The sequence below is a fragment of the Silene latifolia genome, chromosome 10, assembly GCF_048544455.1.
Source record: "Silene latifolia isolate original U9 population chromosome 10, ASM4854445v1, whole genome shotgun sequence".
Lineage (NCBI taxonomy): Eukaryota > Viridiplantae > Streptophyta > Magnoliopsida > Caryophyllales > Caryophyllaceae > Silene > Silene latifolia.
The window spans coordinates 152,011,552-152,033,234 of record NC_133535.1 but is presented as its reverse complement, the minus strand read 5'-3'; the positions used below and the strand labels follow the sequence as shown (position 1 = coordinate 152,033,234).

At 33.1% G+C, this 21,683-nt stretch overlaps 2 protein-coding genes and 1 non-coding gene across 3 annotated transcripts; 1 reads left to right on the top strand and 2 right to left on the bottom strand.

The window, feature by feature from the left end:
- Positions 1 to 10,873: 10,873 nt before the first annotated feature.
- LOC141606396 (ubiquitin-ribosomal protein eL40 fusion protein) lies at positions 10,874 to 13,373 on the top strand. Its single transcript, XM_074425503.1, has 5 exons — positions 10,874 to 11,033; positions 12,244 to 12,330; positions 12,621 to 12,723; positions 12,954 to 13,020; positions 13,112 to 13,373. The coding sequence occupies exons 1-5, from the start codon at positions 10,931 to 10,933 to the stop codon at positions 13,136 to 13,138; spliced, it is 387 nt and encodes a 128-aa protein (XP_074281604.1). The 5' UTR covers positions 10,874 to 10,930; the 3' UTR covers positions 13,139 to 13,373.
- A 765-nt stretch (positions 13,374 to 14,138) lies between these two features.
- On the bottom strand, positions 14,139 to 19,116 carry LOC141606395 (pyridoxal reductase, chloroplastic). Its single transcript, XM_074425502.1, has 8 exons — positions 18,881 to 19,116; positions 18,560 to 18,797; positions 16,412 to 16,505; positions 16,045 to 16,168; positions 15,230 to 15,331; positions 14,900 to 15,051; positions 14,714 to 14,807; positions 14,139 to 14,489 (listed from the first exon to the last, which is right to left on the bottom strand). Exons 1-8 carry the CDS (start codon positions 19,013 to 19,015, stop codon positions 14,304 to 14,306), a joined length of 1,125 nt encoding a protein of 374 aa, XP_074281603.1. The 5' UTR covers positions 19,016 to 19,116; the 3' UTR covers positions 14,139 to 14,303.
- Positions 19,117 to 20,080: 964 nt separating this feature from the next.
- Positions 20,081 to 20,160, bottom strand: TRNAL-UAG (transfer RNA leucine (anticodon UAG)). Its single transcript has one exon. It is a non-coding gene; the product is annotated as a tRNA-Leu (tRNA).
- Between the last annotated feature and the right edge of the window lie 1,523 nt (positions 20,161 to 21,683).

Genomic DNA, 21,683 nt, shown 5'->3' with positions numbered 1-21,683 from the left:
GTTAGGTGTGTGAAAGATATGGACGACAAGGTTCTGGTTCAGGATAACGAAAGTAGTATTTATAGAAGATGGAAACTAGGGTTCGGAAAGACGAAACCCTAACCGTGTATTTCGTGTAACAGAAGAAGGAATTATTCTTTAAGATTTTATCTTATCTTTTAAGGGAATAATATCTTGGTAAATAATAAAGAAGATGTGAAATCTTTATATAATATTTATATCAAGATATATTCTTTATTTTTTTTATGGAAAGGATATCTTATTTAGATAATAAAGAGATATGTAATCTTTAACAAATTATCATCAATTAAGATATGCTAAACCCTAACTTGCACAACAAGAAAAATGAGAAGAGGATCATGACCAAGGTGGCTGTCCTCTTCCACGAAACCCTATGCAGCACGAAACCCTAGGTGATTTCTATTTACGGTGAATTATGAACAATAGTATAAATTCTAGATAGCATAACAACTCATAAGTTGTATTACTAATCATTAGAATAATAACGAATTATTCATCCATAATGAGTATAAGATATAATCAAAATAAATACTTTAGTTTATAAAGTCATTTTGAAATATTTTAAGCTTTAAAAACAAAGTTCTTCATAAATCATCCAAATTTATAGTGAAAAGAGCTAACCTTAGATTTGGTTTAGTAAAGTTATAGATGAAATAGCTATAACTTTACTTCACAAAAATCACATTTAAAGATACCATTACCAAATGACGACATATCTTATCTAATCTTCCTGGAGATCTTCAGTAGTTGATCTTCTTGTATCTTGAATATACGCTCTTCATCTTGAGCTTCAAAACTTGTATTTGTCTTTGCCTTGATATAACCACAACAAGCTTTGTTCAAAGTTTCTTGTAACATACAACAAACTATTACAAGTACCAAATATATAGACACATATACTTTGTCATTATCAAAACTTAATAGGACATATAACTATATTGTCCAACATAGGGTTCGTCATGGAGTCTTGCTTGGCTTGTTTGATGGACGCACTTTCATGGAATAGCAAAAAGGTAGGGTTTCCCTACTCAGTTGTCTGTTTAATTGCTTTAAAACGATGTTGATTGATGTATTGGCATGATTAGTATTGTTATTGAAATTGTCTTTCATGGATGTTTGGATTGGTTATTGTTTGTTTCTCGAGGTGCGTCCTCGGCTGAGTGAAGTCATCTTCGGGAATGACTTCATGCCCTTGATTTGCCCTTTGTGGTTCCCGTCACAAGGGGGTGCACATTAATAGACATGGGTTATTGCTCATTGCGTTGAGTGGGGCTTAGGTGGGCAAGGCTACAGTCCCCCACTAGCGGTGAGGATTACCTGTTGCGATGGATAATCTGGCAGGTCTACACACTTAGGTGTGTAGTCGGTTACTAATTATTGATGGAGTTTGGAGGAGTGTCTGCTGAGTCACTTGGATATTGGCTTGTTATTACTTATCTTGGTTATGTAGATGACTGACCCCGTTTTGGATGATATGTTGGTTGCGGGACATGGAAGGGAATCGGGTCATCATTATGTTTAACTAGTTGCTGCTGTCACTCATGCTTAGTAGTTCATTCAGTTGTTATAGTTGTAATCCTTATCACGTTCATTTATTTTGTAAAGGACATTTAATAAACGTTCTGCATTGTTTATTTGATCTACTTACCTCGGACAACCGAGATGGTAGCACCTTTATATGCTAGGGTAATTCTTGGTAAGGCGCCTTCGTATATATATGGGGGTGTTACAGGTGATACCCACAAAAGTTATGCGCCAAATTCTTGAAAAAACATTTAGAGGAAAAGAACAACAAAAATCTTCATTAGAAAATTGTGGGTCTTTACCTTAGATGTTCTTGATTCCTACAATGAAGCACAAGAGTTGATGTTTGATTCCCGCGTCCGAAGTAGAGACAATTCTAAAGACCGATACTTTACGGTCTGTTGGGCGACCTTCTGTAAGACGAAGAATTTTCAACTTGGGTATGTGATCTTGTTCTCGTGGGATTCTTATTTTGGTAATGCTTTGGACCTGTCATCGCCGCACCGCTCGCCGTCGGACCTGCCGTATTATGGTTGTCTAAAGGATACCAGTCTCCATGATGCGTCATCTGCAAGGTCAATCTCGTTAATTTCCGCAATGCGTTCACTATTTTCATGGGTATGAATGCAAAAGCCTATTAAATTTTTTTCAATTTCAATGTCATCATCGATACAATAATATAAAAATTCTAAATTGAGCATATCAATTAACTCTCTAACGATGCCATGTGGAGGAACGACATCACTTTGAACACAATAACCACAATAATATAAAAGCCTAAATTGAGCGTATCACTTAACTCTCTAACGATCCCACGTGGAGGAACGATATCACTTTGAACACAATAACCACTCAACACTCACCATTATTGTGGTTAATCAAAAAGCCACGTAGAGGAACGATATCACTTGTCAAAGCGAAAGCGAGGGAGAAGCAAGATCCATCTTATTTCCAATGAAATTTATTCTTATTGCAATATTTTTGAGTCTTTTAGTTTTAATTTCATATATATTGCCATTATCGTCAACATATATTTGTGTTATGTATATGTCCACAATATACTAAACTTTTGTCACGGATTATTAGTATTGTGTCATGAATATTGCTATGTTTATTAGTATTTTGCCACGAATATTTTTGTTGTTGTCTTCGATTTTTTTATTCCATTTCATTACACTCTCTCTGTCTCGGTCAATTTTTACCTTTTATTGTTCTTTCATTAAAAACAGTTGAGTTATGTAATTAATTCAACCCAAAATAAGTTTTTCAAAATAGAAATTTCTATATTTTTTTTTTGCGAATTACAGTTCAAAGTAGATTGAATGGTTAGCATTAGTTTGAAATAATATGGTGAAAATTATCAACGCTGAAGAAAATATACGATGATTTTATCCGTAAAATATATTCTAATTAACAATAAAATTTCAAAATATATTTAGTATTTGTTTTGATTTTTAATGCTTTTTTCAACATTTTTTCTTATTGTTTTTTGAAAAAACTATATACATGATGATGTGGTTTTTTTTTTGTTAAAGAAAAATAATTTATAATTAACAAACACCAATACAAGTAGGTTTATTTATTTATTTTTTTTGGGTCACTAATTTAATTATCATTCAATATAATTTTTTTAGATTAAGAATTATAAATCAATGTTTTATTATTATCACTAATCAAACCAAATAATTTATAATAAAATACTAAATTCAAGTTAATGGTAAAAGTTGCACATGGAATAAAAGTTAATGCTTTAGGTAGCCTTTCAATTATACTAGTCGTTGCGCCACGCCATTCCGGGCGCGGAGCCCCGATTTGACTAACCGTTGACATGATGTTCCCGATAATTGGTTTTAGTTAATGTGTGATTGGCGTTAGATTGGCAGGCGATTTACTTTACGAAGTTGGTCTCTACCATTTACCAGTCTGAACGACAGCGGTACACTACTACCTTGGGCAGCGTAAATACCACAGTATAGTGTTGGTGCGACTACGTACAAGAACCGAAAAGGCTTAGTAAATGCAGGATTAAACCATCTAGGTAGGATTCAGTTGGTTCAGAGGTAGTAATAATTACAATTAGTAAAACATAGGTTTGTTGAGAAGCTAGATACTTATACACAAATAAGTAGGATTGTCTAGTAGTCATATGCCACTAATTTTTCGCTACATTCCGATTTAATCAGTTTGGTATCCTTGCTATTGAAGATATCTATGGAACTATCTCAAGGGACCCTAACCCGAAACAGTTCCTTCTTATACTTGAAAGTGTGCACTGGCAACAAAAACTACATCAAAATTCGTCAAAATAGTCCCGAGCTATCTGTTGTTTAGATAAAAGAGATTTTTTGGAGCACCCACTCCAACTACTTGTGAGTTCTGGAGAGAGTCGTTGTTGGCACAACCTGAACGTACATCTTAGTAATCTTGAATTTGTTTGCAATGTATTCGAGGTAGGTCCATATTTCTTGTATATAAGGCAGGTGTATTAATGGTTAGTCACGAATTAAATGTAGGTTTTCTCATTAGGTTTCCTCATTAGGCTTGGAATAAGACATGGTCTCTACCCTCTGTGAGTTGCACGAACGTATCAGGTAATGTAACAAGAATATTTTGTAATTGCAATTGTTTTTGAAGCCGGGGAATATACATGGTTTTAAAAAACGCTTTGGTGGACCTCAATTTAGAAACCATTTGGATGAACACATATGTAAGCATCAGAATCGAAATGGATAGTCTTTAATTTGGTCTATGGATGTGCGTAGTAACCATACTTGTTACGATGTATATGGTGTAATGGTGTGTTTTCCGCTTGCTTACTTTTGGGCGTTCTGTTTGTGTTAATAAACTTTTAACGGAGGGCAAGGTAGGAGGTGACTATTAATAGGATTTTGGCTGTCACAACTTGGGCCGCTTTCTAAACCCGAATTCTATTGGATGGCACAACCTTTACAGAGTAGTCTAAATCATTGGTAATAACCACGACGACATTATGATATGATCCATTTTCTGAGACCATCATCATTAACCTGAAATTAGTTATGGAACTTAGCGACTGCTGTTGTAAATTTCATTGACGGATATAGTGTAAATCAACATTAGCGAAGATCTAGATGTCTGAAAGATATACAATCTGACTATAAGAATGATCGCTAAAATATAACATCTTTATGTTCTCTAAAACAATTTGACTAAGCGAAAGTGAAAACACATGACAATGACATATTAGATAAAGTCACCAAGCATTCGACTCCAAAGTCGCAGGGTCATTCCACGACGATAGTTCACCAACATTTAAGTTGCACCTGTTAGGGATCATCATTCCCCTAAGAACAAAGTTGTTTGTCGTGGCTAGCTTGCCTTCCATGGTTAAGGTTAATGGTAATTCGACTCCTTCTTTTGACAAAAGTAGCATGTTCTCCTCCAATAAGTTGAGGTAGGACATCCTGCATTCTATTAGCTAGCACTTTACATATTTTGTAGATAGTGGAACAAAAAGAGATAGGCCTATAATCTTGAACAAATTTGACAATCTTTTTTTTAGTGATTAAAGCAATGAGAGTAGTGTTAGCTTGTTTAACCAATTTACCAGTAGAGAAGACCTCACTAACAGCTGGACAAAAATCATCTTCAATTAAGGCCCAAGAGTTTTTAAAGAAGCCTGATGAAAGACCATCAGGCCCAGAACTCTTGTTAGAACCTATGCTGAAAAGAGCATCCTTAATTTCCTGTTTACCAACAAGGGCAATAAGAGAAACCCAATCTACTTCTTGTACAGTAGTGCCCTTCCTAAGAAAAGCAGTGTCAAGAGGTTTAACTGCACTCCTAGTCCCCAAAAGACTGGTGTAGTAGTCCACAAAAGCTTGTGCAACATTTCCCAAACCAGAATGAGTGAAACCATTGCATCTTCTATAGCTCCAATAATCTACTGAACTTTTCTCTCAGAAATTTTGGCATAGAAGAATTCGGAGCTACAATCTTCCCGCTTGAGAGAATGCTCCTCAACTCTCTGTTGAAGTATACTTAATTCAACTATTATTATTATTATTATTATTATTATTATTATTATTATTATTATTATTATTATTATTATTATTATTATTATTATTATTATTATTATTATTATTATTATTATTATTATTATTATTATTATTATTATTATTATTATTATTATTATTATTATTATTATTATTATTATTATTATTATTATTATTATTATTATTATAAAAGGATGCGCGCAACTTTCACTAAAAGAAAAACAAAAGTTTACATGAAATCGGTGGGGAGGCGAGAGACAATCTGAGTTATTATTATTATTATTATTATTATTATTATTATTATTATTATTATTATTATTATTATTATTATTATTATTATTATTATTATTATTATTATTATTATTACTAGTCTTCTACTGCTGCTGCTGCTGCTACTACTACTACTACTACTACTATTATTATCTATAAAATATAATTAAAAGTCTACCCTAAAATGACTAATATAAACGCCACGTAGACAAAGCCACGTAGGGTCCAAAAATGCCACGTAAATGCCACGTATACGTGAGCATCAAAACTCATTGCCACGTAATTGTCTTATTTTATAGATTTAATTCTTTTTTTATAAATTAATTTATTTTATGTAACCCTTACAAATTTACATCAAAATTTCATAATTTATAATCAATATTAACATTTTAATTGTACTTTTGTAATAAAAATATGTTAATAAATGTCATAATCTATACAATATAATTAAAAGGTTAATGTGACATGGCAAATTAAACGTGACATGGCAAAATTAAATGTGACATGACAATATCATAATCCACGTATTATCAATCTATACAATCTCCTTTCTACTAAAAGAATAAGAAAACTAAAAATTTTTCCCGCTTAAACACTCTTAGTTAGAAATTGGGCTTGCTTTTTTGAGGATATTCTAAACATATATTGGGCCTAATATATAATCAATATATAATATATAGTCAATATATGTGTCACAATATCTTATTATCAAATATCGAAACTTTTCATAATTGGGCCATATGTATTTTATTCGTTATTATCTCATTTTTCCAATACATGTATTTTAAATATCACAAATATTATATTTAAAATCCAATTTTTTTAAATTTTTTTACACATATTATTGAATTGGTATGCGGTTTTCGTGTTTTTTATTTATATCTGTTACTTTGTATATTGTAACAAAATTACAAAAATAGCTATATGCTTCTTCGGAGACTTTAAACGCGTGCAAATAATCATAATTTGTTTCATTTGAAGTAGATGTTTTTTTTAATAAATAACTTATTTGACAAAAATAGTTTTAGTTACACGATCAATTTATTCAGAGTAAAAATGTCAAATTTTTGCTATTTTAACTCATAATATTACAAACTAACAACTGTAGATTTTAAAATTTTAATTTAAAGTGTATTTAAATACTATTAGTTCTAATTGTTATAAGTCCTTTATACATGACAATCTAAAAAATCGTGCATTCGCACGAGATACACAATAGTATAGTTTAAAAGACTACATAAAACATTAAATTTTATTCCATGAGCCATTTTTACAATTAATTTATATTTTGTATTTGATTATATAATATTTTCTTAGTGACAAATTATAATACAATATTGACGTCTTGACGGATAATTCTTATTTAAAAAACACACACTGAATGATAATTGAGTTAGTGCCCCACCAAAAAAAAGTAAAAGCCTATTTGGGGAGGTGAATATATATTATAAATAATTTTCTATAATAAAAAAAATACCACATGAACACCGAAACTTTGACTATTTCTAATATAACACTGTTTATTTTGAATAAGACCATTACAAGTAACTAAATTACCCTACAAAGTAATATTTACAAATTTTTGGGATTAACATAAAAATAGTTTAAGTATTTATGACTTAAAAATTGATAAAATATTGCGGTAATACAAAAGAACGGTCTCACAAAAAAATTATTTTTATGTAGAATTTAGAACATAATCAACACAAATATTTATTATAATATTTATGTCATAATAATGAAAAAAAATGATGCTCAAAAGTCATGAACTTTGCTCCATATTTATGCCTATATTATATTTGATAATAATGAAAAAGGATGTTCAAAAGTCATAAAAAATAAATGCAATGTGGATTTTCTAAAAAAAAAGAAAAAAAATTAAAGCAAACCTTTTACATTTCATTTCTTCTTACTCTATATTTATGTCTAAAGTAAATTTGTTAATAATGAAAAAGAATGGTCAAAAGTCATAAAACTTTGCTACATATTTATGTATTTATTAAATTTGATAATAATAAAAAAAAGACGCCAAAAGTCATAAAACGCGTTCTCATTTGGCTATAAATGTTTGATGGAAGACAACATTTGTGAGAAAAATAAGCCAATATCTTTTTGCCACCATCGCCAAAAGAATTGTAAATATGTGCAATACTATTTCTTTTTATTTTATAATTTATTTATTTATTTTTAAGTTCCATTGGTTATGAAGTACTCTTCACATTTTTAACCTTCGCATATATGTTGTTTTCTTCCATTTATAAGGGGCTATCAATATTTGTGGAGATATGCTATTCAAATGTAAATACACTTACATGTTTATGATTCAATGCCCTCTTTTTTTCATTATTTACGGGAAAACTTAAATTAATACCGATAAGGTTAGTATTACATAAATCAAATTCCACCATTTTGTTTGTTATTAATCACTCTTTTTTTTTTTGTAGGAATATTTCATTGGAGAAAGAAGACTATATGAAGAAGAAAATACTAGAATTGCATAAATAATCCCGCTATTCCACTCAATACTATATTATTAACTAACTACAAGATTGACAACACGAATTGAATATGAATGACTAATTATTTTTAGGTTCATAAGTTTTTTTTAGGATTTCAGAAACATTCAAAAGTATGTTTTATTTGGGTATGTGTTGCTTTTTTATTCATCATTTTTCCTTTGAATAATAGCTCTCATAGAATGAAATCGGAGTTGTGAGGATCTTAATCTTATTAACAAGTTAGACAAAAAAATCCTATTGACATATGGATAATGGCTAAATGTAAATTATTATCTAATATTTATGCGTACATGTCATATTGTCTGTCTAATGTTTATATACAAAACATATAATGAGATTGCAATGAAATTTGTAGTAGGCTACTATATATTTAACTCACTTTATCATTTATGCAAAAATTTAAAATTTAGGATTTTTGACAAATTGATATAGATGATATACTAAGACTAGCTTTTATTAAACTTCATAACTATGTTACTATAAAAAATATAATTTATGAGAATTAAAATATTGAGAAGATAAAAAACCCTATAATCATATACTCCCTCTAAATTAAAGTGTTTGTCCCATTTTATTAAAATACAAGACTCATATAATAGAGAAATGGGGCAAACCCTTTAATTTGGAGGGAGTATGTTTTAAGCTCCTTACATTGTGATATTTATCATTCTCAAAAAAAGAAAGAAAAAAAAAAGAGAAAATAATTCAACAATATGCATTAATTTGCCCTTTTATCTTCACTTAATAACTTTATTTATCCTAAATGACAAAGGGACGTTCAAACTTTCACATAGAAATTTTAATACAAAATCTATAAAATATAATTAAAAGACAATCTTAACCATTTAATTTTTTTACATGAGTGCCATGAATTACTGAACTCGTTGATGATTTGAAGGTATTTTTTTTGTTTTTTTAAAGCCACATGTTATTAGTATATTAATCAAAACAAAAACTAAAGAACAATACATACTCGTAGTTTAGTTGTCAAAGAAATAAGGCGTTAATAAACTAAATTTTATATATTTCAAAAATACATTTTTTAAATGGATCAACTAATTGCTCGGACAAATATAAACAATACAATAAAAATAACAAAAAACTAAAACAGATAAACCCGTGAATTTCACGGGTCACAAACCTAATTATTATTATTATTATTATTATTATTATTATTATTATTATTATTATTATTATTATTATTATTATTATTATTATTATTATTATTATTATTATTATTATTTGCAATATTAAACAGTGAAAATATTTGAATTACGTAGTAAGATGGTGAAACAAATAAAACCTCTCATACCAAATATTTCAAATTCTCTAAACCATATAAAAAAATTTACTTTCATATTTTGAATAATTTAAATTAAACTTCAATGCATATTCGTTTTGGGACAATTCAGTGATTCACTATAACCTAATATGTCTAGCTAGATCTCATAAACGACAACAATAATGTTCTCAATATTCCCCATATATATTCATTCCAGGTTAATTTTTTTTTTAAAAAAAAAAATTTATATTACCAAGTTTAAAGAAAACTTCAAATTTTACAACGTAAAAAAGCAACTTTAAGAATTGGGTTTTCATCATAACTACATGAATTTTTCAAGTTAAAATTATTGTAAATTTGAATACAAAACTTAACTTAAAGCTTGAAGTTTTCAATATAAAAAACATGTATTTAAAGGCAATATAATTAATTAAAATTTGAAAATTAAAAATTTCAATCTTACATCTTAATTTTTGAAGTTCAAAACCGAGACTTAACTCTTTAGGTTAAAGTGCACCATAATGTCGTTAGTGATTTAAGGAGATAAGAGGTCCGCCACGAGTGAATGTGATCAACAATGCTCGTGATGGAGGATGAGGATGTGGTGGTGACGCGGGTGACATAAGTCTTGCTTTTCCTATTATAAGCTCTTATTAAGTTATTTTTTTCGTTTTAAGCCGATTCAATGCTATAAAACGAGATCATATACGAAAATCGTTGAACCAAAAGGTACAAATCATTTATTATCCTTTTGACCAATAATCACTACACATTATTATAGGTGGGCAACGAGCGAGCTAGGCTGAGTTGCGATAGAGTGGCTTGAGCCCGACGATAAGGAGGAGGTGAATTTTTTTATTCTAGGTGAATTGGGTACCCATAGGTCTGGCCAAGAATAACCCATATTGATTTTTTCGATGTTTTAACGGTTTCGACTAAGTTAGGTTGGGATGGGCTTTGGCCACGGCCTGACCCGAGTAGGAAGCAAGCTATGCCGGCTGGTGAAATTTGGGCCCAATGTGACGCACCGTCACCGACAAAGCTATAACTGCCTATAAGGCATGCTAGTTGGTCCGCCGCGTTGGCCACCTCTACCATAGGTCCATAGTACCATATCATATGGTACTTGGACTCACGGGTTTAGATCCGATGCTACAAAACGGCCCATGAAAAATCCCTAATCTCCCAAACTAGAATTCTTAATATAAACCCAGCGTAACAAACTCCTGATTTTTAGCCGCCACACTACTCTTAGAGAGAGAGAGAGAGAGAGAGAGAAAATGCAGATCTTTGTGAAAACCCTAACTGGGAAAACAATCACCCTTGAAGTTGAATCCAGTGATACTATTGACAATGTTAAGACTAAGATTCAAGACAAGGAAGGTACTTTATTATTTATTTATTTTTAATTTATTTTTGTAATTTATAATTTTGTTATATGAGTATTTGATTAACATCAAAATTTAGATTAAAGTTTGCATCTTCTTATGATTTTTGTTAATGGGTTGTTTTTGAATTGTGTAATTTTTGTTTTGTAATTGTAGTTTTGCAATTTTTGTAATTTTGATATATATGGGCTGTGAATAATATCAAAATTAAGATTAAAGTTTGCATCTTTTTATGATTTTCTTTAATGGGTTGTTTTTTAATTGCGCAATTTTGTGTGGGTTTGAGATATATACTGATTTACTGTGTTTTGAATTGTTTAAATATTTCATTTTGTTCTAATTCGATTTAAATTGAAGTTTCTGCGTTTATATAATATAGTTTGTGTGAAATGTGGAAACCAAATTCATGTGTAAGATCGCCTTGTACAAGAATTAGTTGAAAGCGGGTTTTTTTGTAACCATTTTTTAAGAATTTGTGATTCTTTTAAGCTATTAAAAAAATGATGCAGGTCCGATCAAATTTTCGTTCTTTAATGATGTCTTTAACATTTTGCAAAACGGGTTTTTTGTAATTGCTTTTTATGAGTTTGGGGTTCTTTTGAATTAGTTGTCTAACTTAAAAGATTGAACTTTTTGGTTTAGTTACAAGATATCATGATTTTGTTGTTTGTATTAGTAATGGCGTATGGGCATTCTTAGACTAAATTTTTCGGTATTAGGTTGAGTTGTGTTAATTTTGTAGCGCAAATGACGATTGGATTGAATTTGTGATAAAAGTTGATTGTTTAAATTAATTAGATATGCATGGTTTGATTTTATTGTTCAAATGGTATAATGTGAATTTCTTCGAAACCATTTTTCACTTGGTAGAATTTAATTTTATAATGTCCAGCGTTCTATCAGCTGCTTGCTTAAAAATGTTATCAGATTTTGTAGTTTTAGTGTGTTGCGAATTGGATGTTATATATTCTTATCGAATTAAGTTGCCATAATTCCATCAGCTGCAATGCAAAAGTAATTAGTCGATTACGTTTTACGAGGGTTTGTAAATTGCATTCAGTGTTTTGCTGAGTGATGTAGCAGATTTCAAATTATAATCAAAGCTATTGCTTTTACGTCCTAATATTATGACATCCTACCTGCAATAAACCTTCAATAAACCGAGATGGACTATTGATCTCTTTTAGTGGTTGATCTGTAAACAGGAATCCCCCCAGATCAGCAAAGGCTGATCTTCGCTGGAAAGCAGCTTGAAGATGGTCGCACACTTGCTGACTACAACATTCAAAAGGGTTAGTTTTACGCTCGCTTGTTGGCTATTTCTCTTTTTGTTGGTTCTATTTGTATACCTTGGTGTTGTTAGTCCTCAAACAGCAGTTGGAGTTTAAGTCCTATGAACTGTTTGATGGTGTGCGTTTCGCCTTAATTTTCTCGACTTGTTATTAAATACTGGTTTGACCGTTTGAGAAACTGGTCATTGTTTGATCTTGCTCAATGCTCCGTAAATCAGTGCGCACATAATAGATTGTCCTAGTTTTAACCGTCAATGTCTTGACTGTGAACAATACTTCATTTTTTGTAGAGTCGACTCTTCATCTGGTTTTGAGGCTACGTGGTGGGATTATTGAGCCCTCGTTGATGGCCTTGGCTAGGAAGTTCAACCAAGAGAAGATGATCTGCCGCAAGTAAGTGTTGACTCATTATTTGGTTCATTCTCGGTTTTTTTGGCTCAGCGTTAGATTCACCAATCACCCCTATTATCTTAAGTTACCATCTTCCTGTTTTGGGGTTCTCTACTTCTTTGCATTGAAGTTACTCTGCTCCCTTTTCTGGCGTGGTTGTGAACCTCGTTTTTTATATTTGAAACATAAGATTTCCGAGCATTGACATATCCAACACTGGTTGATGTTTTCAGATGCTACGCCCGTCTCCACCCTCGTGCTGTCAACTGTAGAAAGAAGAAATGTGGCCACACTAACCAGGTAACCAGTCTACCCACCTATACTGTTTTATCTTTACGAAAACTTATGCCCTGACACTATTGTGATGTCAATATTACTATTTCTCTTGCAGTTGAGGCCAAAGAAGAAGATTAAGTAGAGCCTTTGTTTTTCTGCCGTGGATGGTCCAACAGCGGCTTTGAACAGTCGGTGTCTGGATCAAAGCTTCAGCAGTGCAGCTTTTATGAAATGTATTGTAGTTTCCTTTTGTCATCAGTTGAAGCGGTTTTGTAATAGAAGGGGGCCTTGTTTGCCTTCAACTTTGTTTCGTTTGTGTTTGATGTTTCGGGACCTTTGCTATTGAATGACATACTAATGTGACATCATTTAGTTAACTACATTCTTGCTCATTGTTTTCAAATCTGGAAGTTGTGTTATGTTTTCGGTTGGCTTGGTTTATTTTGTGGAAGACAGAAGTGACAAACTGTCCATCTAGACCATATAGATCTTCCGGTAGGGCTTGCTTAAACCGTCTTAACTTATGACCTGTCATACTCTCCTTTCATTTCTACTTCTACTTTAATTGGCTGTGTGAGCTATTGTAAATTTAGATCGTCTTAAACAAAAGTCGATGTAGATCTTCTGTAAGCAAGTGTCTCAAACTAATATTCCCTTGCTTTGCAAAAAATCTTTGAAATACAAAAATCTTTTTGTCTTAATTCCATCTCATTTTAGCTCAGTTCTGTTTTGTTCTCAGTTCCATTTAGTTTGGCTAGGTTCAGCTTATCATCCAATTTAGTTTAGCTCGTTTCAGTCGAAAAGAACATGGCCTTAGTTCTTACACATTTGTTCCTTGTAATATGTAGCATAATTGTAATTCTCTGACTTCGTTGTTCAATTTACCATGACTGAAATATATTCGAGTTGATTCACTTCATCTTTAATCGGGGTTGAATTTCACTTTTGGTGAAACTTAAGGGGCTTGATTGCTACAAATGAAACTTATGGGGCCTAATTTCATAATTGAACAAAATTCTGAGATTTAATTACCAGTTTCGCGATTTTCGTGACGCGCATTGTTGTGGATCGTAAATACTACTCAAAAGTCAAAACTCAAAATTGTATCTACATGCATAAGAAAAAAAGTATGGTACTCGGTATTGAAAAATAAAAACATGTGCAAGTTGTATAGGTACTTTAGATCTACTTCTACATTGTAAGTATAAACATAACAAGGTGTTTGGAAATTGGAAATGGCTTCTGTTCTAAACATATTTGATCCTTGTAATATGTAGCAGGATAATTCTCCGACTTCGTTGTTCAACTTACCGTGTCTGAAATATATTCTGAAGCATCTTACGAGGAGACTGTTCTGCTGCACTTTCGAGTTGATTCACTTCATCTTTACTGAGACGCCAACCAAGCGAACCCAAATTCTCCTGTGCTTGTTTGACACTCTTCACACCAGGTATTGGAATGCCACCCTTGCTCATGCACCAGTTTATAGCAACCTGGTACAATTAACCAATCAGAGAATCGCGATCACATAGCAGTGAAACTACATTATACAGTCAACCACTGCAACTAACTCATACCAGCTGTTAATTTCTATACAAAACAGATACCAGTTGGTCTAATTCATCAGAACCTAGCAATCTAAAACAACCCTTAACACAATTTTATCGCAATCCATCCCGCTTAAGATAGTCACGTAGTAGTGGAGTACTATACATACTTGACTCATAGTTTTCTGACGCTTGGTTGCAATCTCTCTCAAGCAACGCAGCAGTGGTTCCAATCCCGGAAGAATTTGTCGGAACAGCAGTCCCCTGAATAACGTACATACGTTATCATATGTATAAAGGAGAGCATACAAGTGTGTACCAAATGTGAAGGGCTAAACTGAAATATGGGAATGTACCGTGGCCCATTTGGTAAGCTTGAAAGTGTGTATTTTCCTGTAAGCATTCCGAGTCCTAGAGGGCTATATGCAATTAGTTGAATCCCTAAAGAATCGCAGATACTCTTGATCTCCATCTGCTCATCTCCATAGCTTAATAAAGAAAATTGCACCTACTAGCATGTTACAAAAGCTTGAATTCAGAAGAGCTATCACAAGATGATCAGTAGTATCAATGACCAAATGTTGATTTCAATGCAGAAACCGTAACAGTATACAGCTCGCTGACTAAACTTCAATAACTAATCGAATGATTTAAAAGTTATAACTGATTAGTGAAAAGCTTAGCACCTGAGCTGAACATAAAGGGACACCTCTATCTTTCAAATACTTGTGTATCTTTACAAGTTGCTTTGGTCCATAATTGCTGACGCCAACGGCTTGAACCAATCCCTGCAATCAAACTGTCATCCCTTAAGGAGCATCATACTACAGAGAATTTCATAAGTTGTATCATGTGGATTGGATTGGATAGATAGATAGGTAGGTAGGTTACATAGATAAGGTAGAGGGAGGAAGAGACAGAGACGGGATATGAAGGAGCAAGTCCAAGGGTGAGTAAACATGCCAAATAACAAAAAAAGTTGATATAACTGAAGTTCATTTGAGTGTATGAGACTCACTAGTTTTCAGCTTACTAAACTCTCTATGCTTATTGCGAAGTAGTGCAGCATTTATACATTTTACAACGCAATTTTCACCACGTCTTGTGAAAACAGTCTTTGTGTTAAAAACAGGACGGTGGGTCCTTCTAACACAGTCACTAAGACCCAACTTGCGTACTCGGATTACTTCAGGAAACTCATTTAGAAAAATTAGCTTTTTGGTGGCTCATTTTTACTTAAAGTTTCACCAGATTAACGAGAGATCCAGCTCCCACTGGATGTGCATTGCCCAATATTGCTCCACATTGTTTAGTGGAACCCCATCAAGGGGGGCTCATTAAAAAAATATTATTTTCCGCCTCTCTTGGGATGACTTCATTTTGCGAGCCATTGAGACATTGGGTAATGTTGTTGGCTAAGCTGAGTGTATGAGCAGGAGAAATGAGTTAAATTTGACATGATTCCTAGAATAACTACAACAAAGCAATCTCAAAATATAACCTTCTCATACATTGCCACTAACCCATCCCATAGAGCCATCTCTTGAAATGGAGCATAGTTTGCAGTTGACCAATGCAATTGCCCTATTCCAATCTGCTCAAGTTGCAATCTATCTACTGAAGACCTGAAACATCACCCTATCAAATCCTATCAGTTTCAGGACTCCAAATCAAAGATATTGCAAAGTGAGAGTATCAGAATGAGCGTGACATAAGCACGATGGTCTCCGTTTCAGCTGTTTAGGACAAAATAGTACTTGAATTGCAAACATCTAATTCCAATTGATATAAGTAGGTAACTGATAGAGCACCTTGAGAAAGGAAATTATGCAGCAAACTAGCAAAGTGTTAGAGATAAGATGACATACTTGCAAGCATTTACAAATTGTCCTGGGGTCAGGCGCCAGGGGTAAGCAGCAAATTTTGTTGCAACGATTATGTCATTTTGAGATCGTTTTTGTCCTGAGAAAAGATTAAGGTAAATATACACATGATAAAGAAGCTCATTGTCATATGCCAAGACTCTTGCAAGCATCATTATTTGAGACAAGCAAAGCAAAGTCAATATCATTACAGAATACAAGCCATCCATCCATAACAAAAACTACCTGTTTCGCCTCCCATCCTCTCCCCCTCTTTATTTTTTTTTGTGTGTGTTTTTTTCCAAAGCTTATCGCGTGATACAGTGATAGTACTTTGTCCTTTTTTTTACAGGACCATATCGTGCGATAGTAAAACATCTTGTTTTATTTCAATGCTTTAAGGGCCCCTGCAAGAGTGCAAGTTGCAGGGTAATGGGTTGTTGGATGTACATAACCTTGCCCTTTTGTTACAATAGAGTGACCAACACTCTCTTTTCCTGATCATTACGGCTTTCCCCGTTTTGCTCGCTGACCTATTGGGATAGCAACCTTTGGATTTGCCTGCTTTTTCCTTAATAATAAAAATTCTGGATCGGCCCGAAAGCAGCTAATAGTCTGTTCTTGCCTATCCATAGATACGTTAGATATGTTCGATGTTTACGTATGACCCATAGTAAATGTGTCGAAAACTCCATCTAATTATTGTTAACATCTAAAAGAAGTTCCGTGAGAATAAGTCATTTTAATTATCCATCATAATTCAGAATCAAAGAATAATGAGTCTTTAACTTCACTATAAACTGAAACACATTAATGAACTTCTGTCTTTATAAGTTCTATAGTCCTCTACCATCTAAAGTCGGCCTCCCAGAGCATTCTTCCCCCTCTGAAAGACTTACTAGTGTAGTCGCCATTCAATGGAAAAGATCAAAGACGTTTCTGAAGATATCTCTGAATGTCCTACATTTGAAACTTTAAATTAAAACAGTGTGAGTGAAAGGGTCCACTCCAAACCAAGAGGGTATCTAAGTGCAAGGCTCCGTTTGAGGCCCTAGACAAAATACCCAGGGTGACTTCGGAGCGCCTTGTGCATATAGGGCAGTTAGAGAGGCACATTACAATGCAAATTCCATATATTTTCTTCAAGTTCATTTATTATAATTTCTTCAAGTTCTTTGCCTCAATTCCAATATCTTTAATTTTGCATCATTTCAAGCTAAGTTTGAAACTAAACATGTCTAACACACTCAATGTATCATTGTTGTTGTCACAAAATGCCAATTGAGACAAGAATATAAGCAAAACATATGGTATAAGAGATTTGATCTAGGACTCTAGACTATCAACTTAAACTAAGACAAACAAACACTAATTAGCCATTTAAATACAAAAGATAACAATAAAAATGGACTCCGTTGTGCCTAAAACAACATTACTCTAGTACCTCAAAGACTCCATTTTGCCTATTATTCAATAATCAAAAATCATGGTTGATACACAACGCCTTGACAGAATTTTATTGATTGCCTAAGGTACATCCTAACCAGTTAGGCCCCTTCCGACATAGGCTTGAGACTATCGGCAAGAAAGACACTATAAGCATGGTGTAGATGGATAAACTTGACCTCCGATAGGCTATAGCGCAATATTCTCAATAGGTAAATTGTGATAACGAGTTTCTTCAATCAGAAGGCACAATGTTACTCTCTCATAGAGTCATAGGTTCTTTTCACTTTCTCACGCTTATTTTATCAAAGTTAGTGAACCACATTGAACAAAGGGATTACTACAGATCACAGCCCTCCTATAAGTAATTCGATATCCAACAAGAAAAAACCAAGATAGCAACCTACAACATTTGTTGGAAACTGTAACCAGCACAGCAACTGCACTTTATTCCTCCCTAATTTTCCTAGAGGAATTCTCAGAACTGGAATCCTAGTAACATAAGTTTGTTAGGTAGTTAGATTTCGTAACAAAGTTAGTTTAGTTAGTTAATGTTTGTATTTCAATTCTCATCAATCACATGCTTAGCATCATAAGATCAAAGGGGCACATAAATGATAAAGCTACCAAAAAACATCCAAACTTCGACACACAACAGCTCAGCACAATAATGCAAACGACACGAGATCAAAGAGAAAGCTAACAAACCTCTATATTCCCTAATAAACTTGCCCAAAAGTCTTTCACTTTGCCCATTTAATCTACCAGTACCATAAGAATCAGCAGTATCAAACAGATTAATACCATTATCAACAGCTAAATTGAAAACCTGCTGAAGTTCACTATCCATAGATTCATCATAACCCCATAAAAGCTGGTTACCCCAAGCCCATGTCCCAAACCCCATTGGAGAAACCTTCAAAGGACCCATTTTCAGCTTGTTTTCCTGCAAAATTCAGAAGAAAAGTTTCTTTCAGACATTTAATCAAACAGTTGGTGTGCATGCTAAAAGATGGGAGATTTGATTACCTTTTGCCATGGCCATAAAAGGGGTAGCTTGAAACTTGAAGATGAAAAAAGGGTTTCATTTGGAATGGCGGAATTACAGCTTATGTGATTAGTGTATGATAATGATGATGATGATGTTAGTAAACACAGTGCCATTTCTGTGAACTGTGTGTCCTGTACAAGTCTGAGAGTATGTCTGTCAGTCTGTTATGTGATCTTCTTGTTTGTGGTGGAGAAGAAAAGTAATAAGTTTACTGATTCTGGTTTAAAACCATCTTGGTTGTGAAAGATTTAAGTTAAAGACGGTTTTAAGCAAGACTAACGATAAGAAGTTAGCTAAAACAATGCAATTATCAAACCAAGTGGCTTGATTATGAGATTAGGGACTCGATCCCTGTCGATGAAAAAGAACAATCTTCTTGGCCAACCATTTATGAGAGCATCTACATCGTCTACGACAAGGTTACAAAAAACATAAACAGAATTGTCGTGTTATGTTATTCCAACTCGAGGAGCTGTTCATGGGTCCTCATGTTCATAAGTTCGTCTTGTTCACTAAACCCGATTCGTTGAATAACTGAGTGCGAGCAATACATTCTTATAATTTTACAAAATCTTAGTCCGCTGACTAATTTCAAACCCACAAATCCAATTTATTCATGAGCCAAAAAAAAAAAATGGGATATTCTCACTTGTACATCTCTACTTTTTCATTTTCTCACTTCTACCCCTCTTTTTTGGAGGAAAAACTTTGACCAAAAATAACGCTTAGTTACGGCCTTGGAAAGCGGTAATTTTTTTTCCATATTGTACGTCTTTAAGAGATCTTTAGTTTGAAAAAAAAATCGTCGTTTTCGAAAATTTTATCCAGGAGTTTTAGTCAGTCAAAGTATATTCCGTCAAAACACTTTGACCGATTATAATTCCCGACTACGAATTTAGAAAACAACGATTTTTTTTTTTCAAAACGAAGATCTCGTGAAGACGTACAATATGGAAAAAAGATTTACCACTTTCCGAAGTCGTAGCTAATAGTTATTGCCAATCAAAGTTTTTTCTCCAAAAAAAAGGGATACAAGTGAGAAATTAAAAAAGTAGAGAGATACAAGTGAGAATATCCTAAAAAAAATTAACATAGTTCAGCTCAAACCCGTATTTAAGCATCTCTCAAGCCTCACCCGAGGATTACAACTTTGTGTTGTTATAAAAGCTAATAAAAAATGACAGCTGTGGGATTTGAACCCACGCCCTTTCGGACCAGAGCCTAAATCTGGCGCCTTAGACCACTCGGCCAAACTGTCAGATGAATAATTATTGTCCTTTACTAAGTTTTAACATAAAACTCCAGAAGACAGGAACTAGACATTGGATCCGCTTTTATTTCTTGGATTATAATTAAATTACAATAATGGGGCAGATCTTTGAGAGCAGTCACTTTCATAATTTCATGTGCCAAAGCGCCAAACATTTTTATCAACACAAATTCTTAGCGACAAAGATTAATCCTTTTCTATTCCTGCTTTGTTGTCAACATGGTATGTTAGTATATTACTCTGACTCGTTTATGCCAGTATCGTAAAAACGACACAGTATTGTGTGCAAAGTTTTCCTTTTTTTTGTTTAAAATGAAGTGTCGAAGTGCCTTGTCCTATTGGATACGTGAAATAACATACCGTAGTTAACAAGTATCAATCTTAAGAAAGTTCTTAATTAATTAGCCACTAGCTTAATCTTAATGATATTTCTTGACTTGATTTCTTGATGGACCCAGATAACGTAATCTATTGATTTTGTCATTCCAACTTTGCATTTGGTCCCCTATTGATAATTTCACAGTTTTATGCCAAAAGTACTGTTTATCTTGTAGCTATAGTACATAATTTTGGCAATACCTCCATGACATTTTGATTTTTTCTGTGAAATTGTCTTTAATGGTTTTGTAATTTTTTGCAATACATTGTAATAATAATGTGATATGATGGGTAATTGGTGATAATTCAAAAGATTGCATTGACTTCGATTCACGAGAGTCTTAAAGTGTTGTGAGTCTTGTGACGACATTTTGAATTTCTCGATATTCTGAAGTGTTTTAAGTATTGTATTTCGTAATTAAGGGCAAGAGTTGATGTAACAATGTTAGAAGTGTAGATGTCAGCTAACTCAGCTGGTAAATTCATGAAAAGTATTAAACAATATATTTGGTTCGATTATTTGTTTCACAATCACTTTGGCATTTCTTCCTTTACTTTTTATTTCATGTTAAAGCATTACAACATACAAAAAATGATCTTTGTAGGTGCTTTGACTAGTAATGGCTAATGCTAAAGCAAACCAATGTAAGGTTTAGCATGATTACGAAAAGTCCTTTTAAGTTTTGAACCCTTAAAGGAGCAAGATCTTGATTCTTTAATGTTGAAAGCTTTTTGTATTGGTCCTACTATTTTGAGGAAGTAACATCATGATTCATGATGCAGTTTTATTCTAAAGCCAAAGTTGAATGCACCATTGTGAAAGTGCTTTGTATACTTGAGTCTTTATATGAAGAGCTTTGTTCTTTGCTTTTTTGATTACACGACTTACCTGCATGGCCAAATCCCGCGTCCCCATGCCATAACTTTTGTTATTCGCAATTTGCAGGACTCATTGAGGTACTGAGGCAATGTTGTTATTGTTATTTTGGATTTTGTTATTCTGACTCTTCATATTACCTTGTGTGCTCACGTCTTTCACTCAAGAATGGCTCAACACTCGGACATGTATATGACACATGGACACTTCACTTTACTGACGTATTAGAGGCGTTGGAACAATGGTAGTATGTTTC

Coding starts and splice junctions, on each gene's coding strand:
- LOC141606396 (XM_074425503.1), top strand. CDS start 10,931: ATGCAGATCTTTGTGAAAACCCTAACTGGGAAAACAATCACCCTTGAA. Junction 12,331..12,620: donor TGACTACAACATTCAAAAGG/GTTAGTTTTACG, acceptor CATTTTTTGTAG/AGTCGACTCTTCATCTGGTT. Junction 12,724..12,953: donor GAGAAGATGATCTGCCGCAA/GTAAGTGTTGAC, acceptor TGATGTTTTCAG/ATGCTACGCCCGTCTCCACC.
- LOC141606395 (XM_074425502.1), bottom strand. CDS start 19,015: ATGGCACTGTGTTTACTAACATCATCATCATCATTATCATACACTAAT. Junction 18,798..18,880: donor TTTTATGGCCATGGCAAAAG/GTAATCAAATCT, acceptor TGAATTTTGCAG/GAAAACAAGCTGAAAATGGG. Junction 14,808..14,899: donor AGCTTACCAAATGGGCCACG/GTACATTCCCAT, acceptor TACGTTATTCAG/GGGACTGCTGTTCCGACAAA.